Below are 15,325 nucleotides of genomic sequence, written 5' to 3' on the forward strand. Positions count from 1 at the left end.
TTTCCTGAATTATAATTTAAATCCTATATTGTTTTTATTTAGGAAAGGACTTTGTTGGACCAAATGAGAAAATCCAGGGCTTTTAAAAGTGGGCTGGTTTTGATTTCTAGTCCTGTGGGGCCATGATTTTTGAGAGGAGGTGTGCAATGTGCATTGGTGTGGTGGTTGATTTAAATGAAACCAAATGATTTGATTTATAAAACTCAGCAGCTATGTTGTACTGTTTAATTTTCTAAGTTGTTGAAGAAACAGGACAAGCTGTATGTGACCTGTTTAACACAGTAATTCAGTTTCACTGGTACAGACTGCATTACCTGTTTGTATGCTTTTTTGTACTGTCCTTTCATCTCACCTCGCTCACACCCCCCTATGCCTGCACTGCCAGTTCCCCTCACCTGTGCCTTTACTCCCTGTGCAGGTGGAATGTTTTGATGGACTACTGTTACACCACACCGTCTGGCAATCCTAGTGATGATCTTCGATATGATCTTTTCTTCAGGTAGGTGCTGTGCAAACCCAGTATTTTTTTTGGTCCTCCTTAAAAAAAATAAATTTACAAATCTCTTCAATAGTGGTGTCTTAAACTGCCTGGGAAGTTAAAGCATTATTAGAAAGCAGGACCAAGGACTGGACTTATAGATAACATGTCAGAGCTTCTTTGTGTGTGAACATAAATATAAAAGGTGCTAAGTCATAAAAATTATGAAGGTAGAAAACCATATATACAAAGTTTATTTATATATGTATATCCAAAGTAGTTCTACTAGAGATAACATAAATTCTGCAAGTGAATGACTAACCTGGCCTCTATTTTATCAAAGGTGAATGTGGTGCATGACAGTGATTTAAAACATCAGAGACTTCAGTTCAGGAAGGTAGTTAAGCAAATGATTAAATATAAATAGATGCTCCTACTTCTACTCCCAGTAATAACATTTATTTGAATTGGAACTTTGAAAAACATCTTGGCAGTATCTCAGATTAAATTTTATCCATGACACCTATTGGAGAGGTACTGTCTTCATTTGGAGTTACCTGTCTATACTGGTTAGCATACCTGATTGCTTTTTGCTTCAGGTCTCAAGTTTCTTTGAGCACTGGATTTAAATGGTACCTTGGTTACAGCTGTGGTGCTGCAAAATAAAACAGTGTTTTTGTAAGAATGTGTTTCAGCACTGGAAGCTGCAGCCTGACAGGCACATTGTGTCTGCAGATACTTGCACCCTGTTCTTTTCCAAGGAACTAAAGTGCTGAACTTGCTGCTTAAGCTATCTTTTTCTCAGCTGAGAGCTTCAAAATACTAACAGAGCTGTTCATCCCAGTTTCACTTTTCTCTACAAAAACTAGCTGTGACAAGGATCCGCAGACAACCATAATTGAAAACGGCAAGAGTCAAATGGGCCGGTTTTCCTTTGAGGTGTTTCGCTTTGTGAAGCACAAGAACCAGAAGATGTCCACGGTCTTCCTTCACTGTGTGACGAAGCTGTGCAGAGCAGATGACTGTCCCTTTCTTGTGCCAGTAAGTCGAAATTATCTGGATATAAAATAGATGCACTGGAGTTTTGCATACAAGTGTTACGGAAGTTTGGATGGCACAGAATGAAAGCAACTTGTGCAGACTGAAGTAAGAATGCTTTTTGTGTCTGAAGGAATGTGAAACAACTAGTGAAGAATATGGAAATGAATAATGTCATCTGGAGATAAAATAATACTAGACCTGCAAACCACAGGTTATTGAATATATGAGGAATGACCTCTTTGCTTTTTGGTCCTTAATTTTTAAAAGTAGCAACTCTGAGATGTTTCTTTCGGGTTGATATTCTTAGTATAGTAGTAAGGTATCCATAATCACAGTGGATGAAGAGAAATATCTTAGAATATAATTTATGGAAAAGTTAAAGCTATAGGAAGTGCTGTTATACTGACAAGGAAAATTTATGAAAGTTTCTCATAGTGAAAAAAAATATCATGCCCCTTAGAGTTTATAATCTGAAAACTGCTCTTTTATTAAAGTTCATGAGGTTATGTCTATTTAACTAATTTTAGGAGTATCAGGAACAACAAAGATATTTTGGAAATGGAAACATTTAAATAAACATATAAACACAAAGTTCTGTGATGACTTCAGAGCACAGCATTGTTTCCTACTGAATGACTTCCCATTTGGAATTTTAAAGTGTGGTCAGTTCAGTATACTCCTGGAATTTTGTGTTATTTTGTATTTTTATATTGCACGTTTATGTAATTCGGTTTGCATTCAATTTGTCTTCTGAGGTTTCTGAAGTTCTTTCACAAGAAGCTGAAACTAAGGAAATGCTCTTGTTTGAAGCATGTTTGAGTACCCTAGATTAAGGTAGATGGTGGGTTACAAATGTTAAAGGTGGAATCCAGATGGGAATGCTGAGGGTTGTTTTAGTGTGCCACTGCTATTTAGAACTCCATGGAAAATGTGCAAACTCTCACTCAAGAAGCTTGCTAGAACAGGGATTGTCAAGCAAAACAGATTTGTTGGGGAAAACTGTCTGTAAACATAGCTTTGGGAAATTAACTACTGAAAGTTTAATATACTATGAGATGGATCTTGTACACAACAGCAATGTAGTTTTGTAAACAAAGTGAGGCAAAATAAAATGGGAAGCCAGGAATTTATAAGATACACTTCTAGGCAATATTGCAGATGTTTTTATTTCTTAGTAATTTAATGCATACTAAGAAATAAAATCAAAGTTTTACTATTGCTTACCAAAGAGTTCATATTACATCAGGAAGCACAAAAAGGGCACAATTCTTAATCTGTGATTGTTTTGACTGACCACTCAGATCTGCAGTAACAGAGAAAGAAGAGACACTGGTGGCAGGACAACTTGGCGCCCTCAGAGCACATCTGGCAATGCTGTAATCTCTGCTGGCCCCATCATTACCAGGAGTGGTAGGAATAAACAGTTTTTCTCTATGGACTGCAGGAATTTCAGAAACATGGGGAAATGTTTTGCAGTTTAATGTAAATTTGCAGTGATGTAAAGGGTAAATTCTCTGTGAGTTTGCTGAGTATTATTATTACTACTGCTGATTATTTTTTACTACACTTTTTACTACTTTGTTTGGTAGAAATTTTGAGCTAGTATTTTTGTTTTGCTCTCACATGCTTCCTCCTCCAATAAAATCACTGTGGGATACTGTTATACATATAAAGCCATTATAAAAGTCCAGACTCAGTAGGTTGACTTCTTTTTTTGTCAGATTTCACAGGAGATAATAGAATTTAAGGTACTGTGCTCAATGTTGCAATTTAATTTGGATGGATAATGAATATTCACTGTCACTTTCTGTTTACCATTTCTTCCAGCTTCCCTCTGGGTTTTTTATCTACATATGGCTTAAAATTAATGCACACTATTCTTAGATTCAGCTATAAGAAAGAAATGGGACAAAACCATTGTAAATTTTAAAGAGTGGGCCAAAATCCACTGCTTTAAATTGAGGGTGAAATGCCATGATTTTCATTTTTATTGCCAATTGTTTTAGGGAAAAAAAAAACCCAAAAGGCAGCTCTAAATGTAACCTGCAGTGTCTGCAAAAAAAAATAAAAAATGGATGTGATTGCTGTTTAAGTTTTACAAATTATATATTTATAAGTAGTTGAAGTTAAGCAACTGATTTCAGCAGTCTTAGGTTTAGGATGCTGAGAATAGGACTGAACCTGGTCTAGTTTAAAACTTGAGAATAAAATCTTTCTTTAAATGCCACCTGGTTGTACCTGCATATAAAGAGAGCAACTGACCCTGCAGAGTGGGGAACCACCTAACGAGAGACCATTTCTAGAACAAATAGGCTCCATTATGAGCAGCATTTCTGCAATAAAAATGAGCCATTTTTTTGCATTATACCTGGTCCCATTTGAGTTGCTGCCATCTGATTAGCCAAGAAAAAGTGAGAAGAACTAACTTCAAAGTTGCATACATGAGCACATGTGGGAAACGAATGACGGATTTGCTCAGCCAAGCAAGTGTGCTGGAGTAATGCTGCCTCAGGCAAGGAATGGAAACTTGATACAGCTTCTTATACAAGCAGCCCCTGCTAGGTAATATAGCTCATGATTCAAGTCCTGTGAATGCTGTTCTTACAATTAAAAAAAACCAAAAAAAAAGAAAGATGCTTATCAATTACTTTTAAACACTGCCTAGCTTCGAGCAAAGAGATCTGATGGATGTTTAACGGCCCCAAAGAAAGGATAAACAATTTTATAATTTCATGACAACTGTTAAAGTTGTTTAAATGAAATCATGAATAAGGCTGAAGAAAGGAAACCAATTTTTTAGGTGTATTCTAAAGGTGTGTGGGTAAAGCTTTTTTGGTTTCTTCATCTTCATAGTTTCATAGTGCTTTCAGAGCATTCTACTCATGCTGACAGAAGGATGTTTTAATGGGAAGTGCTTGAAAAAAAATGGGATTACATTCTATACTCTGGCACAAATTTAATGAGTGGCAATAGGCAAGTCCCTCAATCTGACTTGTATTTTCCTTTTTCTTCTGGATCAGAAAGAGGGAATTAGTCCTGCTGTCAATTCCCATTGTGAAAATAAGCTCATGTGAACCAGGAGGTTTATGAATACTTTCATTAACAAACTAAAAGGGAATATCATGAGAGAACTTGACCAAAACTATCGGGATGATGGATAAATTTGGATAATTTTGGTTAACTTTTTATAATTTAGGTAAATTTTTGAATGAGGAATGCACTCAGTCCAAACCACTGGCTTGCATTGATGTGATGCTGCATGGAGGTGCTTTACACTCTTTTCAAGGACAGCTCTGGTCCAGCTTTAACACAGATACATTTGTCCAGAGCTCATCAAACCTGCTGCACCTTTCTCACCACAGTCCCTATGGCAGTAGGAGGACTGTGCAGATGTGCAGACCCTTACTTCCCTCATTTAGGGTGGAGCTGCAGCTCTCCTGGGCTGGCCTGTGCTCACCAGTACCTGCAGAGGCTCCTCAAGGTAGCCGGGTCCCCCATGAGCTGTCACCAGCTGTTCTGGCAGTGGAGCTGCTGGTGCAGCTGCCTTGGCAGGAACTGAATAGTGCTGCTGCAAAATAGTGATGGTCCCTCTCCTGTGTGTTTCTGAACTCATGTTTCTAACATTTGGCTCTTTTCAGAGAAAGGTTATTTTTTTCTGTTATTCTAAAATAAGTAATTAAGGGAGACATACACAGGAGAAAATGTTTTAGTCTCTCTATGGAAACAAAGAGGGTACCTACTTGTGAAGTTAAAATTATGTAGCTTTTGATAGGTGTCTCACTTTAGCTTGGGAGACAGCTGCTCAAAACAAATGTATATGTGAACTGTGCTTACGGATTGCACAAAAAAACCCCAAAACAGTGTCAAGAAATGTAATTCTGAAATTGACACTGATAAGTAAAAACTGAAGGCAAAATACAAATGTTACCCTGACTATAAAACCACTATGGAACTTCCAAGAAGAAAATGAGCATGGTGAAAAGAGTTTTTTTGTAATAATTTATAGTCACTGACTATAGTTTTTTCCTATAAAGTTATTTTATAATATGATTAAGTGAATGGACTTACACATAACTGTGCTTATGCTTGTGCTCTCACTGAGGGAGAAAATGGAACTGGCCATCTTTTCAATTAAGAGATTCCTGATTTAAGGTGATGGGTTTGTTCTTCCACAAGACATTAAAAATATTAATTACTATTTTAATATCTCCTGATATTAAAAATGAAGCAATGACATGCAGTTAATGTTATTGTCCATATTTTAACAGAGATGCTAAAAGCTGCTAGTCAATGTTGCAAGTAGAGCTGATGTATTTTTAAAATAAAGCTACAAATATTAGCTTTTGTGTTGCACGAGGAGAGGAGGTTGGCAGATGTATTTTAAAAGTATAACACATGCCATTTTTATTTTTATATAGATGAGACACCAACCAACAATTCAGAGCTTGGTAAGTTAATCAGAATTACAAGAAACATAATAGAGGGTTTATGAGAAAAACAGAGCTGAGGATGAACCATTTTGCTTAACATTAATGCACTGGGATTTTTTATTTTTCTTTTTTTTTTCTTTTTGTGTTTTTTTGTTGTTTAAATGAGTCAATACCAACATGTGTTGAAAAGAAAGCAATCGGTGAATATGGAATTCTCAGTTTAATTTGTGCACCCAGTACCATCTGCATTGAAACTTTTAATTCCTGTGATGAAATCAAAATGAAGATCTGATGCTACAGCATATTAGGGTGAAGGGTACATTATAGCCACCAGATACAAAACCAGACTTAAGCAGTAAAATTTTCCCATGCCACACAGGAGTAGAGCAGGAAAATTGTTATTATGGTGTGGTCTAGCATGGTTCACATCTCAAAACCAGAAGGTCAGAGCTTCAGCTCCTGTTCTCCTAGCATTTAACCACACAAAGAGCCTGTGGAGAAACTTGAACTTGTGCCCTGCTAGGGCAGTGAAGGAAACAGGCTGCAGGGGAGATCAGCTCTTTAAGTTTTAGGGTGCTTTTCCTTTGAGCCCCTGGAAAACTTGTTTTAGCCTGCTACTGTTCTCTGCTGGTAACTAGGAGTGGCTGATAGCTAAGAAAAGATGATCAGGTGGTACATTGGGCCATTCCACCTTGTATTTTGTCATAACTGGACTGAGTGGAACAAGGAATCCATCCTGCCCTCTGAACTCTAACACTATTTGTTCCTTTCTTTACTCAATTTAGAACATATGAAAGCAGCTGCTGTTCTTGTCTGTCATGGAGAGTTCTGCCTGTAATTAATTGCTCCCTGGTGTGCTCCTACCCATGGATATAATTAAATCAATAAAAAAGCAAATTCTTTATTTGCTGCACACAGTTTGCTGTGTTAATGGCTGCTACCTTTCCTTCCCATCCACCAAAAGCAGCAGCTTCTCCATCCCAGAGCAGCAGCCTTTCCTTCGCCTGTTGCTGTCCCTGTGGAGAGCACAGAGGTGGAGAGAGGCAGGGTTACTGATGTAGGGGTCAGAAAGCAGCACAGTGTTGGGAAGGGCAGGGTGACCAGATCAACACTGCTGATTTCCCTTCAGCTTGGTGAGGAGGGTGGGATTAATGGTGTTAAGGGCAGGTGGCTGCTTCTGGGAGGAGAAGTCTGGTTTTTCACATGGAAACTGTGTTGTCATTTCACCTCACTCACCACCACTGGTAAATGCTTGTTGGTACTCAAATGATTTTTTTTCCCCTCCTGCTAGAAAATACAGTACCAGCTGTGGATGCATGTGGCCCATTATCTCAGAACTGGTATATGAACAGCTTTCTGAACTTTAATAATTAGTCACCTTTTCTACCTGAGAATTGATAAACATATTAAGAAGCCCTTTCCGAAGGTGTACAACAAACTTTCAGAATGTCCACTATCCTGTGCCAGACATGTCTGCTGATTTACATAAACTTTGAATTGAAATATAGATAGTGATAGTGGGGAAGAAATCCTTTCATTAGCTTGATTAGGCCACAAATCCTTACACATCTACCTTGACAGTCCTTGGATAAATCCTTGAATAATGATAGTCTTGCCTTGTGTAACACAGGTCAAGGTTGGTCACTAGCAGATGAGGGATAATGCCTTAGAAGGCACACGTCTTTATCCCCTAGCATGATTAAAATTGAAAGATTAAATTACTGTTTTCAAAATGAACTTAGATAAGCTTTATCCAAGTAGACAGCTGCTCATTCTGAGGTACAGTTTTAGTTCCTTCATTGCAATGATGCAGTATGTTGGGTGTTGGAAGGGGAGGGCAGAAATGTTTGGCACTCATGAGAGATAAAACCAGATCTTACCTGAGAATTTTTCTTCTCCTTGCAGCTCACCCAAACGGACCTCCTTTCCAGATGAACACAGTCACCAGTGCGCTGATTTCAGGCATTGTGGTCCTAGGAATTTCGAGCATTTTCTTTTTTGTATGTTCTCTAACCCTTCTGCACAGAAACTGGCCCAACAGCTCAGTCCTGAGTGGCATCCGGAACCCAGTTTTCAACTGAAAGTGATGATTTGTTTGCACTTTGTGTTTGGGGTTGCCTTTCTCGTCTGTGAAATATGATTCCATTAAAAAGTAATATTAAGGCAACACTCCAGTGGTATCCAGCTTCTGTTCCAGCTATTCTATATTTGTAGGTTTGCTAGATGATATTGTGTAGGTAAGCAGCAGTGATGTTGGTAACAAGCCTAGAAAATGTTGAGAATCTCAATTGTGTTTGCTATCAGACTGCACGACGTTTGCCCATGAATGTGCTGACAATAGAGCTCATGTCTTCATCTGCTCAGTAAGGTCTAAAAGCTGAAGAGGCTGCAGATGAGAACCTTTCCAAACATGCCACTGTAATTCAAAGGCTGACATATTCAGAAAAATTCGTAACTTCATAAACACCTAGTAAAATAAGGATCACTTCTCTTTTGTTATTTCATTTTTCACAAAAACAAGTGTGTCTCAGGAGGAATTTGCTTTCAGCTGTCTTGGTTAGAAATAACCTAAGAAAGCCTTGGAACAAGTGAGTTTTACTTATTTGTAATTTGGAAATATTTTCTTAAACATGTCTTCCATTGGCTTGTGGAGATACCATGTATCAAGTATTGCCCAAACTTTCCTCACAGAAAATTATTTTTGGAGCACAATTTGGAAACCGAGTAAAACTCTCAATAATATACTAATTGTTAAGAGAAAGTTTTGCCTCGTTAGTTTTTCAGTTCTCAAACAAAACTTCCATTTCCACATGAGGAGTCATCAATCATTGCTTATTTTTTTAGCAGATTTTTTGTGTGAGTTAGACGTGTTCACTGCATGGATGAGGGGAAGAGGGCAACTAGAAGGATAACAGGCTACAAGCAGTACTGTCCTGTTGCCTCTAGTTAATCTGATGAACATCAACTTACCTGAAGCGAGTGTGAGTGACAGGTGCCCCCAAACAGGAGCACAAGGCAGTGGCTTTGCTGTGTAGAGTAGACAAAAATGCTGGTACTAGAGAGGCCACCATAGACACAACATATTAAGCTGGACTGGATAGACAGTTGGGATTTTGGTCACACATACAGCAGTTAAATTTCATTTTTCATGTACTGTACATATTGGCCTAGAAACACCTCATTGATATTTATCATCATCCTGTGTTAACCGTGTCTGTGTCTTCACTGATGTGACAGAACTGGCTAATGATCAGGGCTTTTTGGCTCTCAAGGCTAAAGACAAATACAGTCTTGTTCTCAGTTTTCTCTGATCCTGCAAATGCTGTATAAAGGCCTGTTGTTTGCAAATTCCACTGTGCTGTAGGGCAGTATCCCTAACAACCAATACTGTGCCTGTTTTCCTCCAGTCTTAATACCTCAGAAACATTTTTGCACTTCAGGGGTTAGGTCTGATGACATGTAAAACACGATTGTTTAATAAAATTATTTTAAATGTTTCAGAGTGGATGCTTTGTCTGAACTGTTTTCCTCCCCCTGTCCAATTCTGAGTTTTGTATGTGCTTCCAGGGACCTCATTCTACAAAGAGGAAAACTGGACCTGTTTTTTTAAGCTGGTTTGGTAAGAGCTTTCAATATACAGGATAAATTAATATAATTACTGATTTAGTGACCTTTAAAGGAGTGTGGTAAACTCTGGAGGTTTATATTCAAGCCTGGGGATAAATAAATTCAGATAATCTATTTTAATTTACTAATAAAGACAACCACAAAAATCCCATTAATGTAATTACTACTTAGTAAGGAGCATCTTTAGCTGAAAGTTTCCAGTGATAGAGGTAGTCATTATCATCCTCAGAAAGTTGTTTCAGCAGTTAATTGCTATCTTCAGTACTTTCTAAAATACTTTCTAATGTGAATATGCCCATTTTAACTTACCAACCATTAAAAAATGTCAGGCTTATGTCTGCTAGAGAGAGGGAAAGACCTCTTTTCTAACACAAATCCCATGCAGTTTGGTTAAGACCACAGGAAAAGAAGGTCAACGGTGTTGGAAGTAAAAAAAAGTTGCTGATATAATATCATTCTTGTCCTGTTTGATTTTTCTGTGTTTCTGGAAGACAGTTTGTTGCTTTTCTATAAGGAAATGTAATTAACAAACTCTTGTTGACCACATTTTTTAAGGCTTGGGTTACCTATTACAAGAAATGGAGTTGCTACTCAGTAATGTAATATGCAGAATGTTATTCTTCTATTTTTTAAAACTTCTGGAGCGGTTTGTTTTTTTGAAGAACCAGGTAAGATACCTGTTTGACTTTTCCTCATGTGGAAATTGCTAGGTATTAAAGGGTGATCCCCCTAAAATTAGTGACAGAGTCCCAACAGCCATCTGTGGGAGTCATTACTGAGTTCACTATGGATTGTGAATGTATTTGTCTCCATAATTCATTAAAAGAGATAAATATGAGTTCCTCCTTGGTAAAGAAACATGGAGAGCCACAGGTGGAAAATGATGCCTAAACCGAGGCTTATCCATTTACAGTTCTGATGTGGGAATGATTTATGAATTGTAGGGGAGCTGAAAACTTGAGCCAGGCTGGCAAAATATTTCTGGGAAGGTAAAGACTGACTGAATTTGTGAAAACATCCCCATCCTGGCTTGTTTCAAAGAAATAATATAGGTATTAAGGCACATGTGTAATCCATAATTTGTGACCTCACAAGTTTCATGTAACAGGTTAGGCAGAAGTTGAATGATGTGCATGAAGCTTACCCTGCATTTTGAAGGACAGGATTTCAGGTGAGAGGGAATGGGGAATGGATTAAAAATATAAATTACATGTAGTGGGCACTCAAAAGATCAAGTTTTAAATGGAGCACTGGGCCTAAGAAGACACTTTGTACTTTGTGTGAAGGAGCTCTGGCTCGATACAAAATGGGCGTCTCACAGGCTTCAAGTGAAGCAGAATTCCTAAAAGAATAGTGGCTCTAATAATGCAAGCACTTCTTTGAGGGGTGCCTGTTATGTGTGTTTTAATGGTTTTTTTGCACAGAGGTCTGGTTTCTGCAGGTCAGCACAGTGTGTTGAAATATTCTCAGGTCCGTGTCTCAGATTGTGGAGCAGACCAAAAAGAAACTGAAATTTTAAGCTCAGTTCTAAATCCAGTAGAATTGAAGAAACCTATGAAAGGGTGAAAACACTCCCAGACTTCCCCCTTGGAAGAGATAAATAGCATTTCCAACTGGAGCTGTGTGTACCAGTGCTTGGGAAAAATTCTGTTAATATTTGAGAAACAGGCCTTAGCTAAGGAACCCGGAAGTAAATCACATTTCCTACTTTATTCAGCAGACAATATTTCTTACTCTTGATATCTCTTAGGCTCCACAAATGTGCCAGAAGAAGCAGACTTGCCCTAATTAAATTACTCATGTCCTCATCTGGAGGAGACATAGGCAGGAGTATTGTGATAAACTAGGAGATGTTCTAAGTGTCGTATATTGGTCCTTCCTCAGGTTACTCCCAGCTTTTATTTCAATGCCACTTGGACCTTCCTCTGTGCCTTTCAGGAAGAAAAAGGTAGGATGGATGTGAAAAATACATCAGAGAATAGCTCTGCACAGACTGGACTGGTTTCAGTACTGTCATGGCTCTTTGCCATAATGTCTGTTTTGAAATGTTTTATTAATTTTTCTGTTATTAGTAAATTAACTCTTTCCTGGTCTTTAAAAGAGTATGTGTGTACAATTAGGAAGCACACCTTTGAGAACAGAGAAATAGAAAGTATAGGGTGGAAAATTTGTTTAAGTGACTTATTTTGTGAAAAAGGTAAATTAATCACTTTTTGGTAAACAGAGGAACTGGCCAGCCATATTTCAAATGCTGCTATTGCACTTGTAACCTCTACTTTTGGACTTCAGGGTGCAGTGTGAAAAGTACTTTGTGCTAAAGCAGGACCTGCTCCTGTCTTTGTAACCAAAAAATAGCATTCAGCCATAGCTGAAATGTTTGCTGCCATCCCCTGCTGAAATCTTCAGTCTTTTGAACTCATGAGATGGTGGTGGTTATAAACATTGACTATGCTCACCTGAATAGGCATCAAATGCCCCTGAACTGCTTGTGTATAGACTCTAGGTCTCTTAAGTGTGTTTATCAAACTTGCTTGTTTTGCATAAATAAAACATAAAAATAGCTTTGCTTCAGCATGTTTTCAACCCCTTTTTCTGGACTGGAGATTGAATCAGGAGAGGCCCTGTGTTCCTGCCAGCACTCTGCTTTATTTCTCATCAAGACAGAGGCTGAATGATATCCATTACAGACACTCTTCAGAGTGGGTAAAGAAGGATCTGCTCTTGTGACTGTTTTCTCCTCAGTGCTGTAATCCCTTGTCTCTTGATTCAAGCTGAGCTTGAATCAAGCTCTATTCAGACAATTTTATTACTTTTTATCAGGTAGCAATATCTCTCTGCTCAGCAGCTGTTTTGAGGGACAGGTCTCATTTTAGTGTGGTTTTTAAAACTGATTTTTTGATTCCCTTTTTTTTTTCACTTTATGAAAAGGAATTAGTGAACTGGTCTTGTCAGTACAATTACAAGCTACTTTATTAATCAGATATTCCTGATTTGTTTTCCCCTCTCCACATTCTAATAGATAAAAATAATGATCCTGTTAATTCAAATGCTAATTGCAAATGGCTGTTAGGGAAAAAATTCAGTGTAGGATCTATACTGGCTGGCTCATGCACACACAGCAGGTGTGTATTCTGCACAGGCTTGCATCCATTCTGGAGCCAGTGACATGTCAGGAGGTAAGTAGACTGGGCACTATCTCACTTCAGAGTCAAACCCTGCTTCTGGATGTAGGGGATGCACAGCTGAGTCAGTGCCACAGGATGGAATGATGCCTTGGGGCTTCCTCACCCCAAAACCCTGAGCACTGGGTTGCATATTGTCACAGCCCTGCAATTAGTATGGCCAGAACCGTGAGATGGGTGGTCAGGACAGGTGCTCCCAGGCTGCAGGTCCGACCCTGGAGGAGCTCTGCACGTGTGCTGTAACCTGGCAGAGTGCTTGTGCTGCTGCTGTGTGCTGCTGCTCCCAGAGACTGCAGAGCAGCTTGTTCTGCTACACCTGAGCTCCACACAGACTTGCCCTGCTGGGAACACCGACTAAATACAGAAACAGAAGTGTGTGAGTTAGTGGGAAATCACTGACTAAGCCCCTTTCTGGATAATTGTGCTTGTTTCCACAAATGGAGGCAGGGCAGGGAGATGAGGAGGTGTCAGGACTGTGGCCTCAGGTGTGGGGGTTACAGCCCCTGCAGAATGGGCTGTCGAGGTGTCAGGCCACAAGGAAGAGAAGCAGCTCTATTCCATGTGTTATGTGGCAGGAATTTTTAATGTTTGTGTTGTCTGTAGGGCAACCAAACATCTATGGCTGGCCTGGTACACTCCAGAGCAGTTAGTGCATAATGTAGGCTGCATGGTATAAACTAGGAAGGACTGTGTCATCCTGGGGAAATCTGCTTTGATACCAAGCTTACATCAAGACCATAGGTGTTCAGATTGAAAACTTAAGCACTCACCTACTCTTTTCTTGTGCAGATCACTTCTATAGCAGCAATGTGTGTTTTTCTTCAGTGGCACTTGGGTGCTCTCAGTTCTGTCAGCTTTTTTATCAGTGCTTGCAGAACACTGTACAGGTACAGTGCTCAGATAGGAACCTCTTCCTGGGAGCTGCTATTAAGTTAACTTCACTTAATAAAAGTGTTTCTGGTCTGTCAGACCCAAGCTGTGAGTGACTTGTACCTTGACTCCTACTGTGAAACTTGGAAATGCTTTGAGTATGGTCCTGTTTCAGTTGCTACCCTAATTTTAATCCTTAGAATGGAAATTGCCAATATCTTATGATGTTGCATTGTTTTACTATTTTTCAAATCTTCAAATTATTTAAGCCTCTTAGGTTCTTCATTCCCTCAGCGGGTGTTCTAGCCTCTGACTACCTTGTCGGTTCTCTACCAGACTTCTTCCAATTTATTGATGCTTTCCTTCTAATGTGGGGAGTTAGAAAATGACATAGGACATCTAGTTTGTGCAAAGAGTGGTGAGTAGTGAGGGGAAATGACTTCCCTCAATCTCCTGGCCACGCTGCTGTTCAGACAGCCCAGGACACTGCTGACCTGCCTTGCTGCCAGGACCCACTGCTGGCTCCTGTGCAGCCTTCCATGATCCCCCACTGCTTTTCACCAGGGCTGTTCCCCACCCATCAGTCCCCAGCCTGCATCACTGCAGGGGTTACTCCCATGCAGACACAGGACATTGCAGTTGTGGGACATACAGGATGTTGCAGTTGTACTTGTTGAATTTCATGATCTCCCTGTCAACCCATTCCTCCAGTGTGGTGAGGTCCCTCTGAATGGCTGCACCTCTCTCAAGAGTATTGGGTGGTGATCCCAATTTGTGGCATCTGAAAATTTTACTATAGTCTTCTCTGTCACCTTCTCCAGATCACTGATCTAAACAATCTGATCAACTGTACTAAAGAGGACAATCTCAAGTAGACTTCCACAGTACTCCATTTGTTGCTGGTATCCAGGTGGAGAGTGACTGCTACCCCCTAAACTAAGTTGTTCCTCCATCTAAAACAAAAGAAGAAAAAAGAACTAAAATGTTCTTTCCACTGAAAGAGATTGTCACTGTCAGCTCCAGGTTCATGTTCTGCTGATCTTGTATGACAGGGACATTGATGATGCTACACAGCAGAGGTTGTTATACTGTTTATTTTTAGTCAGGAAATTAAATCAGAAATCCAGTCCTACTGAGGGCTAGTGGTACAAAGTAAAGCACTAAGGAGCTATGCTTGAGCTTGGCGTGTTTTCTTGGAAAGGTGCTTATTTTCCTTGGAACCTTGTTTTGCTTACTAGGTACAGGGTGAACAGTGAACCAGGGTAATTTTAAGCAGTGTCAAGCAATGTTTGAAAAGGAGTTTGCTGCTGAGTTGAGCACTATCTCCTTTACTTAAGAAGTTAAGTTTCCAGTGAATAAGGCAGGGAAATGGTTTAAAATAAAAGACAATGGCTGCATGATGAAACCAGCTGATTGCCCAATTGGACAGTGCTTCTGGGTCAGTCTCTTGTGGGACATGGCTGGAAGGACAGCTTAAGTTGAAGTCATGCTCATTACTTTAATTCTTAACCTTCTCCCCACATCCAGTGTACTTGAGCCAAAGCATTAATCCTTGGCATAATTCCTGGTGTAGTTTTCCACCACCTTGGGTGTTCTGACCCTGCCTGCTGCTTTAGGGCTTCTTGAAGCTGTAGCCCCTGTACTCTCCCAAGATCACAGTTCCTGCTGCTCCCTGACTGGGTGGGTGCCTGCCTTCT

At 39.5% G+C, this 15,325-nt stretch overlaps 1 protein-coding gene across 50 annotated transcripts in view; it reads left to right on the plus strand.

The window, feature by feature from the left end:
- ZPLD1 (zona pellucida like domain containing 1) overlaps window positions 1–9,449 on the plus strand; it is a 98,607-nt gene extending 89,158 nt beyond the window's left edge. For 43 of the 50 annotated variants that reach the window (XM_023942717.2, XM_086883172.1, XM_086883183.1 and 40 more), the window contains 5 exons: window positions 419–499; window positions 1,348–1,519; window positions 2,821–2,929; window positions 5,938–5,967; window positions 7,855–9,449. In XM_023942717.2, the coding sequence (XP_023798485.1) occupies window positions 419–499; window positions 1,348–1,519; window positions 2,821–2,929; window positions 5,938–5,967; window positions 7,855–8,030 (568 nt within the window). In that variant the 3' untranslated portion in view covers window positions 8,031–9,449. Of the gene's footprint in view, window positions 1–418; window positions 500–1,347; window positions 1,520–2,820; window positions 2,930–3,346; window positions 4,082–5,937; window positions 5,968–7,854 lie in introns of all 50 variants that reach the window. The other 7 variants (XR_015285054.1, XR_015285050.1, XR_015285056.1 and 4 more) reach the window with 1 other exon arrangement.
- The last annotated feature ends 5,876 nt before the right edge of the window (window positions 9,450–15,325 follow it).

The sequence above is a fragment of the Cyanistes caeruleus genome, chromosome 3 (genome assembly GCF_971803275.1).
Source record: "Cyanistes caeruleus chromosome 3, bCyaCae1.hap1.1, whole genome shotgun sequence".
In the NCBI taxonomy this organism is placed as follows: domain Eukaryota; kingdom Metazoa; phylum Chordata; class Aves; order Passeriformes; family Paridae; genus Cyanistes; species Cyanistes caeruleus.